Below are 17,919 nucleotides of genomic sequence, written 5' to 3'. Positions count from 1 at the left end.
GCACTGCTTTACCGCGTTATATCCGAATTCGTGTTATATCGGGTCGCGTTATATCAGGGTAGAGGTGTATGTGTAGACAATTAGATACCTGGATGAAGCTAAATGGCCCTACTAACCAGCTGCCAGGAGCTCCATGCATCTCCCCTGCCCCCTTTTGCCCCTTCCAGCCAGATGCCAGGAGCTCCATGCATCTCCCCTGCCCCCTTTTGCCCCTTCCACTTTACTGATTTTCACCAAAATCAGTAGAGTTCTGCACATGGATAGCTAAAATAGTCCCTGACATTTTGGAAGTGATCAAATACAGCATTCAAAAGTTACCATATTACCTCCAAACAGAGAAATACACTCAACTCAACGCCAAGACCTCACAAGCTCAGTCAATGCCACTTCCCCCCAACCAAAAGCTACAATCAAATAAATTTGAGTACAGATCAGTAATTTACCCTAAACTACATTAGAGGAATATTATAATCATCCCAACCCAAAGAATTATAAACTCAGGAAATTCATGTAGTGGTTAAACTTAAAACCTAACTCTGACATTCCAGGGTTTAACATACTTGGTTTTGAGATAATTACAACATCCCTTTAATGTAGTTTAGTCTAAGATACTGTTCTAAACTCTCAACCTTAACTCCACCTAAGCTTGGTTTCTCTAGGACAGGCCTGCACAACATGCGGCCCACGTGGGCTCACTGTGCGGCCTGCGGGTGGTGAGTAGGTGGGCTCACTGTGCGGCCTGCGGGTGGTGAGTAGGTGGGCTCACTGTGCGGTCCGCGGGGGGTGAGTAGGCAAGCAGCAGGTGAGGGAGAGGGGCTGAGGCGGCGGGCGGGCAGTGGCAGGGGGTGAGTAGGCGGGCGGGCAGTGGTGGGGGGGCAGGTGAGCTGGTGGCGGGGGGGGGCTGAGGCGGCAAGCAGGCAGGCAATGGCAATGGGGTGAGTAGGCGGGCAGTGGGGCAGGTGAGCTGGTGGCGGGGGGGGAGGCGGCTGAGGAGGCGAGCAGGCGGGCAGTGGCAGGGGGTGAGTAGGCGAGCCGGGGGGGGGAGGGCAGTGGCGGGGGGGGGTCAGGTGAGCCAGCGGCTGAGGAGGCGAGCGGGCAGGCAGTGGTGGGGGGGGGGGGGCAGGTGAGCTGAGGAGGCGAGTGGTGAGTCGGTGGCTGACCTGTTCTACTGATCTGGTCTGGCTCCCATCCCCTCTCCAAGGGTTGCAGCTGTCTGGAGGTGCTTGCCTTCCACCGTCATTCATTCAACTGGGCAATTGATTACAAAGTGGGGGGAAGATCTTATTCTACTTCTAGCAAAAAGACAGTTTTCTTTTACCTTAATTATACTACCTTAGGGGCCCGCTATAACATATTACCAAGGTTCAATACTGCTGTTTCGGTGGGGCAGCGCTAGGGAAGGAGGGTTTGTTTCCGCGGGGCGGGCGGTGCTGGGGAGGGGGCTATTTTGAGGGGGGGTATTTTGGCAGCGCTGGGGGGGGTTGTTCTGCGGGGCGGAGGGTGCTGGGGGGGGGGTTGTGTTTCCAGTAAGCTACATAGCCCAGCATAAGCCAGCCGGAAAGAATCAGATGAGTAGGGGGTGGTTAGTGATTTGAGAACCCAAATCAGAACACAGCCCTGGCCCAATACAGAGCATCCCTCATGTAGCCCATGTTACAGAAGGGGGAGCTGCCCACATTTGCTCAAGCCTGCTCCCTCTCACACCTCCCTGCACAAACCCACCCAGCACCCCAGACCCATTCTAGAAAGAGACGAGCCAGAGAACATACAGGTATTTGATTTTATTTAGTTGAAGGAAAGAGTTCCACTTCACTCCCCCTCATACCGCTGAGCCCCAAGCCCGGCCACAAACAGCTCATTAATACCATTATCTTCTAAATAATACGAACAGTCCAGAGAAGAGTAATCCCTTCCCATCTCAGAGCAGAAGGAGCACCAGGCCATAGCACCAGCCTTTGCCATCCTCTCCCTCAGACAGGGAGTAGCTGGAGAGGCTGCCGCTGCTTTGCTCCAAGACAATTTTAATAGTTAAAATCTAAGCATCAGTGCATATTTCAGAGCCCAGTGAGCAGGATCTGGAGGAGGTGCACAGGGGATAGGAGAGAACTGCAGGAAGGCAAGGCAGGCAGATCCTCAGATCCTGCAGCTGTACAAGTTAAAGTTGGGTGTCTGCACTGTACAATGAACAACCACAGAAAGGAGGGTGGGTAAGACCTGCTGGGCCTTTAAATCAGATGGCTAGAGCTTTCCCCCCTCCAGCAAATCTTCCCATCACTGTAGGACCTAGGCACCAAACACACATTAGAATGTGAGAGGGAAACAGTCACTGCCCCTACAGGGGAATTAGGTCCAACCTGTAGCAACTGTGCTGCTACACCTTACAGGTTGACAGATTCATAGGGGAGTCTGCACAGGTGAGGACCATCCATAGCTATTCCTCTGCCAACAAGTACTCAGGAAAAAAAAAAAAAAAAACCAGAACTGTATTGGACCATAATTTAATTCCCATGTTAAAATTAGGGGAGAATTCAGCAAAATGAAGAGATCCTGCCCTTCAGTAGTACAGCATGAAGGAACTCAACCTAGGGAAGCTCCAGGTAGGTGTGCTGCACACAGAAGTTCAGCATACTCTGCACTATGCTCCTGGCTGGTGCCACGCCCCTGCTACTTGGGCATCAAAGCAGCATTGTTGGGAGGGAAAGGAAAGGGGAATGCCCCTTGCCTCTTCTACCCACAGAGAGGGTTACTCAGCTAAAGTGACTTCAAAAAGGAAAAGGCCCAGAACCGCTGTGCTGGGAGGAACAGGGTCCAGCTTGTGCTGTTCCATCTCCGTGTGCACAGAACAAGTGGAACCAAAGAGGGGGCTGGGGCATGAAATTCAAGCATAAGAAGTCAGTGCAAACCAGTCTGGGAGGCCCAGCACACCTGGGGTACTTGGCCCTGGGTAGAGCTACGCTGGCTGAATTGCTCTGAGTGGAAGTTGGGCCAGTAGAACAAATGGCTACTGCCTCCATTTCCACACAGAATTTTAGTTTTCATTTGTAAGAGTGTTGAGCCCTTTTTTCATTGCTGAGTGGCTTCAGCCCAGCCCTCAAGGGCCCCCTCTAGGGGAGACCTGTGAGTATTAACATTGTTGACACTTCCTGATCGGGAGCAGAGAGCCATCAGAAGGCAAGGTGCTTTGACACTAGACATTATACAATTCCTCTCTGTGCCCCAGGCCACCTCACCCTCCAAGAGGCTCTGATCTGTTCCTCAAGCAGAGCAAGCACAGACCTAGGGTTGCCAACCCTCCAATATTGTCCTGGAGTCTCCAGGAATTAAAGATTAGTCTTTAATTAAAGATAATGTCATGTGATGAACACTCCAGGAACATGTCCAACCAAAACTGGCAACCCTATCACAGCCCCAGCTTAGCTGGAAGAAGCTGAGTAAGAGGTGTGCCTGGGAAACAAGACATCTTGGGTTTCTACACCTAGCCTGCAGATACCTCTGCAATGCTCAGCTCCCTCTGGAGTCCAGGCCTAAGCTTGGCCTCCTGATGTAACAAGACTAAGTTCTTGTTTTGCTGGGGTTATTCTTCTATGCTGATTTACAGAAACATCAGTAAGTGTGACTTAATTTACAGAAGGGAGATGCTCCCACTTACTAGGCTACCAAAACAGATTCCTGCAGGTCCTAGGAAAACCCAATGTTATTGGGGGCCATTTCCTTGTGGACCTGATGACAGGGGGCAAGTGGGAACTCCCTAAACAGAGTCACTTGCTGAGACAACAAGCTATGGGCCAGTGCAGGCTGGAGCTACCTGCACCTCCTGTCTCACAGTTCAGAGCAATGTGGGGTTTCTGAGACAAGGCCTCCCACCCTAGCGGCTGAAGGTTCGGTTTGAGGGCATATTGGTTCTAATACAGATGAGACTCCAGAGCTATTTGGAAAGGAGGTTGGGCATGGGCATCTCCTCATCCCCTTCTGTTTCTGTTGACCTCACCCACCCCGCCCCAGACAAACTAAAACAGAATCCTGCAGCATAACTCCAAGCAACTCAAGGTGAGACTGGTGCCTCTCGCTGGCATTCGTCTGAGCTGCTGTCCCTGGGTCATCAATATGAGCCATAGCGATCCTGAGGAAGGAAACACACCCTGAGTCACTGTCCCAACCACTCACATTATGAGGAGACAGATGGAGATAGGGACACCCTGTGATGTTTAACGTTCCTAGGGACTTGAGAGACAGACCAGCACAGAGCTAATCACAAACACTTGGGATGCCAGGCCAAAGGGCAGGTCAGAGGAAAGCAGCCCCACCCTGGAGGACTCTGCCCAGGGATGCACTATGTGGGGAAGGAGACCTTAGGGCAATAAAGGGTCTTCTTTACCAGCACAAGAAGGTGCTCTCAAATCAGCCCCAAAACAGATTACTACAGTGGCATGGAATGGTCTCAGCTACTGGAGGGCTGTCATTAACTGTAGCATGAAAATGCCTGCACAGGAACTGATCCCTGCAAACCCACTGTGCATATGCACAGCCCAAGCAGGGGACAAGGGAAGACAGCTTCCTGCAGATGAGGCAAGAACTAGGAGGCTGAAATCCATAGTGTGCAAATTCAACTCAGTTACCCTGCTGTTCATCTGAACATGCCCAGTAGGTAGGACACTCAGATCCCCACCCCTGGCCATAGTGAGGAACACCCCTGCCTCACCTGGAGAGAGTTCATCACACCGTTGGCTAGGACGGCCATCTTGCCAGCAACAGATTTTACTCCTTGCTTGAACTGGGTGATGTCAGCTGCAGGCAGCACATTCCCAATTGACACACCACCTGCCAAGAGCCAGCAAAAGGGGTGGGTTGGGGTCTGAGGGCAAGAATAGCCCCCTCCCAGCAGGCCCTGCTTATTCAGCTCCATAGCAGCCCCTCAGCCATGACCCTTCTAGGCTTAGATCCAGGAGTCTGCCATTGTCTGCCCGCTCCCCTCCCTTCGCTAGGTACTAACAAACCTGCCGAGTGTGTGTTCTCAGCCTCCCCAAAGAGGTCTGCGGAGCTGATGGCACTGCTGCTAGAGAGCTGCTGCAATCGAGACCTGGCTTCATACTGCATCAAGGAGAAAGCAGAAGACTCAGACTCAGCTACAACAAAAAGGGATAAAACCAGGGCTTGAGACAGGATGGGAGAGAGTCAGGCCAGGGGACAAGTACCAGCCCAAGTACAGCAGGAAAGGCAGGCGCGGGAGTAAGTGTGACACTTACCTCAGCATCTGCTTCCCGCCCAAAGAACATATCTGAGGAGATGGCTTTGGCCCCAGCGAACTTCTGCCGAGCTTCATTTGATTCCACTGCAGATGTCCTGCTCTCTGCCTCCCTCCTATTGGTGGGTCTGAGGGAGATGAGACAGGAGAGAGACCTCACTAAATCTTTGTGCTCACTGAAGCAGCAAGGAAGGCAGCTTATCAGCTCCACTCTGCTGACACCCACATTGCTCAAAGCAAACCTACAAAGCCACAGGCAAGAGCCACTGCTGATCCCCCCCATCAGGAGGGCAGTTTTGCAAAGCTGAGTTTGACTGGTGGTCATGAGGTTCTGTTGTGATTAGTAGCCCTAAAAATTTACCCCAATTGTAGCTCAAATATAAAAAGTATGGGTAAGTTCATAAATAAATGTCACAATAACCCATAACTTTCTGCCTATTTGAAAATTAATCATGGAAAATAGGTCACGTTGTTTTCAATAATGAATGTTATTAAACAAGTGCAAGAGAACCATACAGAGAAACTGGATCAGTGCAAACAAAAAAGGGCCTGCTGATATGGTTCAAGGACTGTTGAAACCATGGTTGGTAAAAACAGAAGATGTGGATCCGGAAGTTAATGATCCAAAACTGGCATGGTGGACACTAGGCCTGATTGGTGGATAAAATAATGAGTGGGGGGGGGAAAGAACTATGCCACCAAGTTTTCCCCCTTTTTGGGGGTTCTTGGAGACTTTGAAAATAAACAAATCGCTCTCCTGTCCTACCTTACATCCCCAGCTTGTCTCGTCTTAACTTCCCTGACCCTCAGACAGAAGGAGCAGACCAAACTGAAAGACTTTCTTCCTAAGAGGAAGGCCATTAGGCTTTGCTCTTGTTCAAGGAACTTCGTTTTTCACTTGTGAGTCCTGAAAATCATATCATCATGCCATCCAGTCCTCAGCCCATCAGTGGGGATTCCAGCCTATGCAGTGCTGGCAATTAGGTAAGATCATGTGCTGCCTGCCTTCCTTGCGTGTTATTTTCTACCCCCCTTCCTTCCTCCTATCCTCTCTCTCACTCTCAGCTTTTCATCAAATCCTGAAATCAACTGCACTGCATCAGCACACAATCCTGCCCAGTCTAAGGAAACAAGACCCAATCAGGGGACATCCCTGACCAGAACAAACTGGCATCCAAGCAACCGGTGCTGTGGTCAGCCTAACAGCCAAAGCACGTAGTCATAATTGACCAGCCATCCAGTATTCCAAAAAACCATCAACAGCAGCTATATTTCTCTTACTTTTTCTATTCCCTCTTTCCTCCACCTTGTGTCTGTTTGTTAGAAGAGAAGCAAACATCCTTTATACCACAGGACAGAGTACAACTAACCCTTTCTTTTTCATCAAAAAAGGTTGTTTTGAAAATAAGAGGCTCTGACATTTTGCCTCCAAAAAGAAAGATTTTAATAGATTTAATTAAGTTTGTTTTGCAATTCCAGTTTCACTGTAAATGTTTTTGTTATAATTCCTTGGATTTGATCCCTGAACTTTCAACACTGGAATGAATGCTTTTGGGTGTTTGCCAAGGAACCAAGTAAAACCAAGGCCGCTGTAGAAAGAACCCCCAAACTTAAGCATCACTATTCTAATGTTGGACAGTGGAAGTTTATAAAACACCTTTAACTCTTTTGGTCCTTGAGATCAGTACAAGAGTTCCCCCATTGTGTCGCTAGGCCATGGGCTTCCCTGTTAGGAGAGTCAAAGGCCAGAGTCCCTTTCACTAAGGAGCCAGTGTAGATACTGGGTACTTCCTGTCTCAGTGACCTAGCCCAAGGGACTCCTCTTTGTGACACACCGAGGGCTCTATTTTGTTTTTGGTTGCTGTACCCATGGAGATGAGGTTTCCATAGATCCTGCTCATAGCACGAGGCATGGGAGAGCCTTGTGGGGCTGGGGTTTAATCATCTGTGTTTGGACACAAACACTGTCACTAGCCTGGCTCCCCCTCGGACACCAGCCTAGTTCCACCTCACTGCAAGGCCCGCCCCTTGGATCCAGAGTCTGAGCTCCAGCAGCAGCAAGGTGGTGCCCTTTACCTCTCTCCAATGGGCCGGATGCTGGAGATGGTCACTGCGGCCTCCTCCTCCCCTTTGTCAACACCCCAGGAGGAATCTGTTTCCCATCGTGAGCCGAAGGCATCTCCCAGTGAGAAGGGATTATCTTTGTACCTAGGGACCAAGCACATGGGACTCAGCTAGGTCAGCCATAAAAAACCCAGGACTAAGCCAAAGACCACAATGAGGCTCAACCTTACTTGGGGGGTCCAGATGTGAAGCCTCCGGCATCTTCAAACAAGTCCAGCTGGGAGCGAGAGGATTTCGCAGCCACTGGTGTCTCCTGCTCAATCACTTGCATCTCGGACAGCACGGAGTGAGACACAGAACTAACAACAAGGCAGGGAGTCAAGGCTCAAGCTTCAGGAACCCCCAACCAGGGTGTGGCAACATCCACGCAACCCTACAGCATCTTGCTTCAACTAGAACTGGCCGACCCTGAGAAGATGAGGGTGCTAAGAATCCCGAGCCAGTACAGCCTGGCTCCAGCACCATCCCATGATGCAATTGGACGAATTGGACTGAGATACCAAGTGTTATTTCACCTCCCCATAACCCAATGATGATGTAGGATGGCAAATGCCGCCAATGAGGCCCGGGGTCAGAGACCTATAGGGTGCCAGGCTTTGAGTAGAGTGCAGGGCCCGCCTCATCCTCTCCAGGGATGGAAGTGATTCCAGCCACGGCTCATCACACAGGCATTCTGAATCAAAATTCAAACACTTATCTGTTAAGATGGCAGCAGGCTTCCGCACAAATCTAAGCCAGAGCAAAGTATCCCCAGATAGTCTTTCCTGCAGCAAAGTACCACCCCAAGCATCCCCAAAATAAATACCTTCTGGACACCAATCCCATGCCCAGTCTCTCAGCTTGTTCGCGTTTCTTCCCTTCCAGGTTCTGAAGTTTCTTTTCCTCCTTCTTCCGATCGATCTGCAACTCCTGATAGGCCAGTCGCATTGAAGTGACTCTAAAGGAAACAACAGTAGTGAATACAAGGTCACCTCTCCCCCAAGGTGGATACTGTGGAGCAGTGGTGTGTGTGTGTGTGTGTGTGTGTGGGGGGGGGGGGGGGGGGGGGGGGGGAGGGAATCACTCTGGTCACATCTACACTGGGAACGGTAGGTTTATGCAATGACAAAGCAATCACATTGTAAAATCCTAGCATAGAAAGGGCATGCTGTAGTTTTTTCAATGTAGCTTGATCTACACTAGGATTTCATATTGTGTTCACTTTCTTATAAGAGACATATTTTTAATTAGTGTATAAAGTCTTTGAGCACAGACAGCAGGTTCTGATCCCAGCCCAGTCTTTGGATCAGGCCCAAAAATGGTATTAGTGGAACAGAGACAGAATCAATGAAGCAACAGGGAACTGCCACATCTACCCACCCAAACCCCTTTCAGAGGCACTGAATCAAATACAGTCACAGTAATGCTGCTTCTGCCTTGCTGGAGGGACAACTCCTACTTCAGATGACCTCCTGCCCAGAGAGCTACCTTGCTGCTTGTTCAGCACCTACAGGCTAAGAGTTCTCAGGGTAGAGAGCATCAACCTCATGCCAATTTCATTGCCCTGGCAAGCAAGTATTCAGCCCACGACCGTGGCTTCCCCAGTGCTTGACACTCACATGGACTCCTCAGCTTGTTTCCTCGACTCCACCGACTGCTGCTCCCTCAGCTTCTCAGCCACCTGGGCTTGTCGCTCTATCTCACTGAAGCTCTGGCTGCTCACTTTCTGGGCTCCAAGCCCCTTTTTTGCACCCAGCTGGATAAAACAGACCCAGAGTGAGAATTTCTCCCTAAGACATCCAGGGCCCATCAGAAATACCCAGCACATCAGGCCTTCAGCTTTTCTGGTTCAGTGCCCCACACCACATAGCAGCAAGCGACTGATGCTTCAGAGGAGAGGGAGAGCACTCAGAGAGTGAACTGAACTACTTGTGCAGTGCAGTATGGGATTAGCCAGGTGCATTCTGGGCCCACCTATGGTACTCACAATACCACAAGGCTTGATAGTTTCACTGCCTTCATCTTAGCAAGGCATTGAGTGTGCAGGGGGAGGAAGAACCGGTAGAGCAGAGCCTCATCAATTGGCTAATCAGGCAGAAAGAAAAGGTTTCATCAGCAGGCATCAGACACCTCAGAAGGAGGGCCAGGTTCAGAGGCAGCCTCAAAAGTGTAGCAAAGCGAGGTGCCAGGGAACAAGCCGGGACCAGCAGAAGGAAAGCAGGGATGCATAAGTGCAAGGGAGAGCCCCCTGTAACAGGAGCTCAGACATACCCCTTTCTTGGCAGTGCCTGGCTTCTTCTTTCCGATGAGGGAAGATTTTAGTTCTGGAACAGGAAGGAAGGAGTGAGTGAGCAGGAGTGAAAGCACTCAACAAGCTGGGGTTAGTACATAACAGCCCGGGCGGCAGCCCACACACAAAAATCCACAGCCCAGCTGCAACAAAGTCCAGGGCACATCATGCAGTTTCACAGCACAGCCCGGGTGACTTCACCGAGCCAAGAATGAAGCAGTGAGACCACCATGAAGAATGAGAAGCTCCAGGCACACAGGCTGGGCCTGGATGGGAGGCATGTCACTCTGAGGGAAGTTCTGGCTGCACGAGTAAGTGACATGTCATGCAGCTGGTGTCCTGTATTTGGTGGTGAAGGTGGGGTCAATGGACAAAGACTCGATCTGTCTGTTGGGAGAGCTCCAGCAGTGTCTCAGAAAGGAAAGGCAGCAGGTGGGGGAAGAGGGGTCGGTGCCCACCACAGATGCCTCTAGGGAGAGTCATCCAGAAAGCCAGAAGAGTCCAAGCAACAGGAAGCATAGCTGTGCCCCTGGTTGCAGGGAGACATCTGGAGGGGGCACTGACCCACTGTGCCCTGGAGGCTAGTTGGGTCCTAAAGCCCAATGGGGCAGAGAGGCAGCCAGCAGCTTCTCTCACACCCTTCCTTCTACCTGGAATCTGCCACTTCGGGGGCAGAAGTTCGGATGTAGTCTGCTGCCCAGGAAGCCAACATTAGGGCTGAAGGAAGAATCACAGACGAGGGCAGGCAGAGGTGCCACAAGCAGCCAGTGCAGGCTATTTGTTAGCCAGTTACCTCTGGCAGGAGCAGACCCTTGTGCAGACAGACACATGGATGCGTCTGAGGGAGAGAAAAACACGGGGAGTGAAAGGTTTACTCTTGGACTAAGGTTTACAACAGGCCTGGGCACAGTGCAGGCCAGGAGCACACACACTTCCTAATAGGGAGATGCAGGCTCCGGCCACACACTACAGAGCCAGATGGAGGACAGTATCGTGGGACCTGCCGTCCCTGTCGGCCACACCTCCATACTGAAGAAGAGGCTGAAGTGAGCTGATTGTATGCCAGTTATATGCTGTCATTGGGTTCCTAGAAAGTTACGAGAGTGTCCCTAGGGCAGTCAAGCTCTAGTCACCTGTGCTAAACCCTACAATGGGAGCAAACTGTTGGGAATGAGATGCCTGTTTAAATTTGGAAGGGGAGGGTGAACGGGGCAGGAGGTCTCCAGTACATAGAGTGGAATCAATGACTGCAGAGCCTGGGCCTCTGGGTAACTTAACGAGAGCCAAGAGCACAATGTGATTGGAAAGCCAACAACAGATCCCCGAGGGCAGACTCCACAGGAGGATAAATTCCTATTACAGAACTAAGAATGGTCTCAAGCCAGTTCCAGCTCTACTGACCTCACTAGAGAAAACCTGCACAGACAGCTACTGTGCCAGGCCCAGAGCCAGCTAGAGCCAAACAAGAATGATTCAGGGACAGGGTAACAGGGAGAGGACAGGCACTGATGTAGGAGAAACCAGAAGGCTCTCTCACTTACCCAGAGGAGCTTTAGGAGACGTACTCAACAGGTCAATAGATGGGCCTTGGTTGGACTCTATGGAGACAAGATGAACAGTCAGACTATAGTGAGGAAAGCAGATTACAGATTTACAGCCTCTCCTGTCTGACAGGGGGCTCACAGTACCCCTACCCTAACAGATGCATTCCAGATGTTTCTCAGAAAGCTGCAACATCCGCAGAGCACAAATGACTCTTCACAGCAGCTGACATAGGGTCTTCATTCAGCAAGTTACTCCTTCTAAAAATGTCTTCATTAAGGGAGTCAAGAAACCATTGAGCGCCAGCTTACAGGGAAATATATGAAGCTCTTTCAAAGAGCAGCACTTCTTCCACATCCCTGATTCTCTGTGGCTCCCTTCCCTCCCTGCAACATCTACCTGGAAACAGGTTCACCTGCCCCTGCTCCATGCACCCCATATGCGGACCCCATCTATTGCGAGGGACAGTGAAGAAGGCTGCAGTAGAAATGATTCTGAGATCTGCAGATGGGCACCAAGAAAACAGGTCAGGCAAACCCCGAGTCATAAAGATCCTGTTTCCATGCACATGCTGCAAGGAGAGCGAAGAATTGCACAATCTGATCTGGGAGCAGAATGGGTTTCCCAGACATATCCATTTCACCGGAACTCCAACACTATGTTGCATGGAACCTCCACTCATTGCCCATGCAGGGAGCAAGGGAGAATCTGAGCCTTTCGAACCCCAGCCCAGTGAGATTCTTTGCTGGAAGAGAAGCTGTTTAGCAGTGAACTCACGTGGCATCTCGCTGGTTTCCAATGGCTTTGCTGCTCTCTCAGACTCCATTGAGGACAATGTTGGATTCTGACTGGCCTCTGCCACATCCCAGGTACTGGAAAGCTTAAAAGTTGAAACATGCTACAATGAGTCTCAAAGGGATGAATGACCCAGTACAGTTACCAATCCCACCCCAGGTGAATAGTGACTCCACCCAGTTATAGATTGAAAGAGGATAACATGTATCCATGCACATATCATAGTTTCTCCGGAGACACTGATGACGTTAGGGGCCAGTCAGCATTCCCTCAGGAGTTCCAAGAAATCACCAGTGAGGCAGAATGGAGCTGAGCTGGATGCAGTGGGGTAGGGGAGACAAGAGGTCTCATTCAAGAGATAGATAAACCAGGGATGCCATCACAATTTAGACTGAGATGAAGGACTTCCCATATTTGAGGGGATAACCCCCACCTGGCTCCCTGAGGGAGGGTAGAAGACTCGTCTATCCTGACTATCCTACATTCCTTCAGGTCTGTTCCCATTTTACTCCACCCACTATGAGCAGTAACCCAAATCTAACAGACCCGGACCTCCAAACAGCAGGGATGATTTGTACACAAGCTCCTGCTGGCTACCTATCCTTGGCATAACAGTCTAAAAAAAGAGTCTATGTAGTAAAGGGGTAGCCAAAACAAGGCCTATAGGCCAAAAGGAGCTGACAGAATTCCCCAGTGGTGCTCAGAGCTGTCCTTCACCTACAATGCAGAGTGGCAGCAGTCAGAGGTTCCAGTCTGCAATACTCCGCTCCTGGACCATGCTGTAGGCTGGGAACTGTAGTCTTCACAGGCTGCAGCTCCATATTATTACCAAGTTCAGTTGCAATCAGCGTTTTTCATACAAACTAGGTGTGAAAGCAGGCTCCTGGCAAGCTGACAAAGCAACTTTCCACAGGGAGAGCCACATCTAGCTGATCTGTCTCACCTGCGTGTGCTCCATGAAGAAGTCAGCATCGTTCTTCTCAGGGGAATGGCCTGGGGTTCCACTCAGTCCATCTACCAGGAGCTGAAAGGAAGAAGACATCACATATGACTCAGCAATCAGCATCATGCTTCTTTCCCACTGTGGTACAGGCTGGTCAGCACTTACACTGGTGCCATACTTGGCCATGGCAGCACTCGCCAGCTGCCGGATCTTCTCCCTGTACATCTGGGCAGCTCTGCTATTATACTTGGCATTGGCATCTGTGGTGGTGCAGCCATGTTGGCGGAAGAAGGCAGTCTGAGGAAAAGCGGATAATCAGTCTACAGACAGCCAAGTCAAACTCCCACAAGCATCAGACATCAGTAACCAACTTGAGAGCAGCAGTAACAGGAGGAGGGAACTTCCCAGAGAATGAGGGGTGTAGGGGGAGTAAAGTGCTTTTCCCCAGAAATATACCAGCTACTGTTCAACTCCGCCTTCACCTGGATCCTGCTCTTCCAGGATCCAGAGATTCAAGAACTCACTACCAGCCCTTCCCAGGGAGGAGTGCTTCTGAATCACAGCATGGGGCAGGGCTTCTAGGCTCTTCCTGAGCAGAACTCCCTTATCTTTAAAAAACCCTTCAGATCTCATGTAAGGGAGATCTAGGAAAATGACAGACCTATATATCAGGAGTCTCTAATCTCCACCAGGGTCACCGTTCTGACCCCTTAACTGGAGATGGAAAATGAAAGTGCCTCTCTTCTCCTGCAGGTATCCAGAGAGAGTGAGAGGAGAATGGTACCCAAGCACCAAGAAAGCCATGTCAGGAGGAGCTGGGCACACAGGGAGCAGAGAATGCTCACAACTGAAAGGGAAATCAAACAAAATGCCTATAGAGATTCCTCACCGCATTGGCATTGCTGCCCACTTGCATACACCTAAGCTGGAACCAGCTCCAGTTTGAATCCAGCTCTGTAGACCTGTACAAGAACAAATCAGCTATATCAAGAAGGTGTAGGTGTCCTGGATTCAGAAGCATTGTATCAGCCTGCAGAGCCAGAGCCTGACATCTCACTGCAATTTAGTCACACCATTCTGGAAGCATGTGGGATATCTGTAGCCTTTCTATTTCACTTCCCACCCAGTAACTGGAGTTAAGAGGAGTTTGTAATGGTCATTGATCTCACTGCCTCGCTCCCCACACTGGATATATAATGCCCACGTAAAAATGTCTCCCACTGGCATTGCACTCAGAGGGAGATCCCAGCCAGCATCTCCTGTTCTCCAGGATTTGATCCTACCACACCACTGAAGACACATATATTCAGCCCATCCTATTATGTTTTAAAGCATAGGGGTGGGTTTACAAGCCATATGAAAGGCACTACTCAAAATAAAAGGGCATTGCATACTGGCAGAAACATTAGCAGTAGAATGAAGAGCGAGATCCACATTCCCATCCTATGCTAGAACAGTATGCAAAGAGACACCAGCTACAGCCCAGGCCCTGATTGGAAGAAAGTCAGATATCATATAGGTGTGGATCTCACAACAGGGCACTTACTCAACCATCATAGCAAATGACTGTTAAGTCCTCCTGAAGGGCAGAGCATACAAGTTTTGGAGAGTGCAATGATAATGTACTGAGCATCTGGACATTAGCCTGGGACCCAGTGAAACAGGTACAAGTTTAGGACACTTCTGTTGGTAGTAGGTAGGTGCAACAAAAACAGATCTAGGAAAGTTATAAACATGGACAGAAAACAACAAAACAAGACTCTGCTCTGAAAGTGACGCTAATACACATCTGGAGGAACACATGCTGGAACAGAGTATGAAAAAATGGAGAGAGAAACCTGGAAAGTAGAAATTCTCAGGGAGACAGTAGATGGCAAGTTTAACAGGAGGGTCACTCACTATAGCAAGCCAAAAAAGGTTGCAGAGGTTTCATAGCTGTGAGCAGGGAGAGAATAGCTTTCTTCCATGGCTCTGGTGCATGTGCACCTGAGCCTGAAATATTACCTTCTGTTCTGGCATCCAAGTGCCAAAAAGGTAAACTGGATGCAGATCAGAAAAGAGCAATACAGTGATCCAAGGGCTGAGGGTCTCAGTTATGAGAAAGATGAAGAGCTAAATCTGTCTACTCTAGTTAAGAAATGACTTAAGGAAAGACCAGTCTGTAAACATCCAAAGGGTGTAAACAGCAGAGAGAGTAAAAGGAAGAAGTGGGAAAACTTAGACTAATAAATAGTAATTTCTATCACAATCATGCCTGGAGACCCCAATTATAGACCAGGACCCCATTGCACTAGGCACTGTACAGACCCAACAAAAAGACAGTCCCTGTCTTAAGAAGCTTAAATACCATGAGAAACACCAAGACAGCATGACTTGTGAGGCTGAGGAACAATCTCTGCAATGGAAAGGTTGGGAGTCCTATCATTTGAGACATGAACAAAACACCACATAATGTTCAGTGATGATCAACCTTGCTGGGGTTGGTCTGGATAAGCCCAATACATCACCACCTCTTACTCTTCCTCTTCCTTCAGCTAATGCCATCAAATGGGGTCTGCGCTATGAGCCCTCCAAAGTGCCCTGGGAGCTGTGTCCAGTGTCTCAGCCTCTATCACACCACATGCTAATACATCTTCTTCCTTTATGACATCCCTCCATTCTTTGGGCTGGCCTTAATTTGCTGGACTCTCTTATCCACATATTTGTCAAGACTGGACTTTACAGGACCAAACCATCCGAGTCTGCACTCCCTCATTCTTTTGTTTATGGGTCTCACTTTGAGTAAGTCTCACACACACATATTCCTGACATGGCCTTTCTTCCTTATACCACTCATCCGCCTCAACATTTGCTTTTCTGTGGAACAGATCATTTGCTCATTTTTCTTCTTTGCTGCTCAACAATGAGCACTATACATTAAAACTGGACAGCTTCCATTTTTTTAGACTTTCTCTTTTAATCTTACTGGTATCTCCCTGTCACAAACTACACCACTTATGTCTATCCATTTCAGTCAGGCATTTATCATCTTAGCTCTAATTTCATTCTTCATTTCCCCTCTTACTGATATGGCTGAAAAGGGTGAAGTTCTTCGCTAGTATTCCAGCTCTTACACAGAATACTCCAGATGCTCTTCCCTTGAGAGTAATGCACGTAACACAATGGTGCTCTGAGGACCATTTCACTGAGTTTCTTCATATGTTAAAAGACCGGAGAGCCAAATTCAAAGTGTTACACATGCAGCAAACTATACAGAAAATTGTGCACTTTTGAGAATAAAGTGCTTCCTGCTTGACAGAAGTCCTCCTGCTAATCAAACCGCAGCTAATTCCAATAATGACAAGGTAAGCAAATGTTGTGAGTGAATGCATCCTTGATCTGCAGATCAAAACATCTCTCCCTTCCCCACAATGCATCCCCACTCCCTTTCAACTCTTGTGCTAAACATACAAACCTGATAAAGCTTAGGTGCACCCCCAGTGACCGGTGGACTCCAGAGCAGTCAATGCACAGAAATACGCCATAGGAAATACTGGCCCAGCTTGGATTCTTAGCACCACAGTCAAAGCAGGCCTAAAGGGAAATCAGAGCGAGGAAGAGTAAGGAAGTCACAGAGGGTCTGAGAGGTGGTCCTACCATCAGTTTGAGGAGCCATAGGGAGCTCTGAGCTGGGAGGGGTTGTATCCCCGTTTCCACACAAAAGCAGCAACAGAAGAGCTGGCAGATTAAATGCTAAAATAATAAGTGTCCCCTGCAGCTGGGCAGCCGCCCCCCATCCGCTTCCAGCCCCCGCTCACACCGTCTCGGCTGTGACGTCCCCGGGCCGCTGGGGCACTTCCAGCAGATCAACGCCCCGCCGCCCCCAGCACCACGGCCGGCTGCCTGGCCACCGGCCCCAGAGGTGCCGCCACCCGGGAAGCAGCCGGGCAGCCCAGGGGAGAACGGGCCTGTCTCGCTGCCAGGCCGCAGGCACCCGAGGCCGGGCTGGGGCACAATCCGGGGGGGGCGCCCCCCAAGCCGGCAGGGGCCGGGCCCCGCAGCGTCCCCGGAAGCAGGAGAGGCAGGAAGCGGCTTCGGGGGCCCAGTCCCGACCGGGCCCGGCCCCGCTCCGGTACCTTATTGGCCGGCGCCGCCCGCAGCCGCTTGAACAGAGTCTGAATCTCCGCCTTGCTCGGCTCCGCCGCCATGGTCTCTCCTTCCCAGAAAAGACCGGGGCGACGGGTCCCCGCCGGGTCCAATCCGCGCAGGGGCGGAACTGACGACGGGTCCCTGCCGGGGCCAACCACAGCCTACGCCGCCGCCATGACACCCGGGGCAGAGTAGTCAGGACGGCATAGGGATTTCGAGCCCCCCGGGGCTCTGCCGGACGATGCCCAAGGCCTGTTCCGCCATAAACTGTCCGAACCGGGACACCCGGGAGAACCGCGCCCGGGGACTCTCCTTCCACAGGTCGGAGCGGGATCGGGCCCTGATGCCGCTGGGAGGCGGCTGGTCTCTCTGGGGGCGGGGCCTCAGGGGCCTCGCATCCCTGAGGGCGGGGCTAGTATGGGGGGGCGGGGTCTGGCTTCGGCTCCTGAGGGAAGGGTTAGGGCTAGTTGCTCTCATGGTTGTACCTATGGTAGGGTTACCCTATTTGAACATTCAAAAAAGAGGACACTCCCCGGGGGGTATTTGCACCAGTATCTACCAACTCGCGTTGTATTAATGTGTTGTTATACTGTTGTATATGCTGTGCGCTACATGTCGTCTATATTGAGTATATATAAGAAAAAGTGATATGGCCTCAAAAGTGAAGTTTAATTATTTAAAGTTTACTGTACTTCTTTATATGTAGTGAGTCCTTTCCTTTCACCAGTTCTTCAGTTTTCTGTCTCCTCATGTGTCCACACATACTTCTCTGTAGATCTGCATTTTTCTCAGCGGTGGTTGATTGCTTTTTAAAAAGGCATGAAAGTCTTTACAAGAAGTTTGTCTGAAGTTGTACTGTACAAGTAAGAGACTCAA

General features: G+C 50.2%; 1 protein-coding gene across 1 annotated transcript; it reads right to left on the bottom strand.

Annotated features, from left to right (window-relative positions):
• Nucleotides 1-1,766: 1,766 nt before the first annotated feature.
• ARFGAP2 (ADP ribosylation factor GTPase activating protein 2) lies at nucleotides 1,767-17,133 on the bottom strand. Its single transcript, XM_065402839.1, has 16 exons — nucleotides 17,031-17,133; nucleotides 16,370-16,488; nucleotides 13,805-13,877; nucleotides 13,081-13,212; nucleotides 12,916-12,996; nucleotides 11,955-12,057; nucleotides 11,177-11,233; nucleotides 9,617-9,669; nucleotides 8,965-9,101; nucleotides 8,172-8,303; nucleotides 7,537-7,665; nucleotides 7,319-7,450; nucleotides 5,244-5,370; nucleotides 4,995-5,088; nucleotides 4,700-4,818; nucleotides 1,767-4,120 (listed from the first exon to the last, which is right to left on the bottom strand). The coding sequence occupies exons 1-16, from the start codon at nucleotides 17,100-17,102 to the stop codon at nucleotides 4,100-4,102; spliced, it is 1,581 nt and encodes a 526-aa protein (XP_065258911.1). The 5' UTR covers nucleotides 17,103-17,133; the 3' UTR covers nucleotides 1,767-4,099.
• Nucleotides 17,134-17,919: the final 786 nt, after the last annotated feature.

Source organism: Emys orbicularis, chromosome 4, assembly GCF_028017835.1.
Source record: "Emys orbicularis isolate rEmyOrb1 chromosome 4, rEmyOrb1.hap1, whole genome shotgun sequence".
NCBI lineage: Eukaryota > Metazoa > Chordata > Testudines > Emydidae > Emys > Emys orbicularis.
Note: the sequence above shows the minus strand (reverse complement) of the source record. Positions and strands in the feature narration are given on the sequence as shown.

Bases quoted from the DNA above. Each gene is read 5' to 3' on its own strand.
- ARFGAP2 (XM_065402839.1), bottom strand. From the start codon at position 17,102: ATGGCGGCGGAGCCGAGCAAGGCGGAGATTCAGACTCTGTTCAAGCGG. The intron at 16,489-17,030 runs GTACCGGAGCGG...ATTTCCCTTTAG, and splicing joins GGGCGGCGCCGGCCAATAAG to GCCTGCTTTGACTGTGGTGC. The intron at 11,234-11,954 runs GTGAGTTCACTG...TTGTCTCCATAG, and splicing joins GGAAACCAGCGAGATGCCAC to AGTCCAACCAAGGCCCATCT.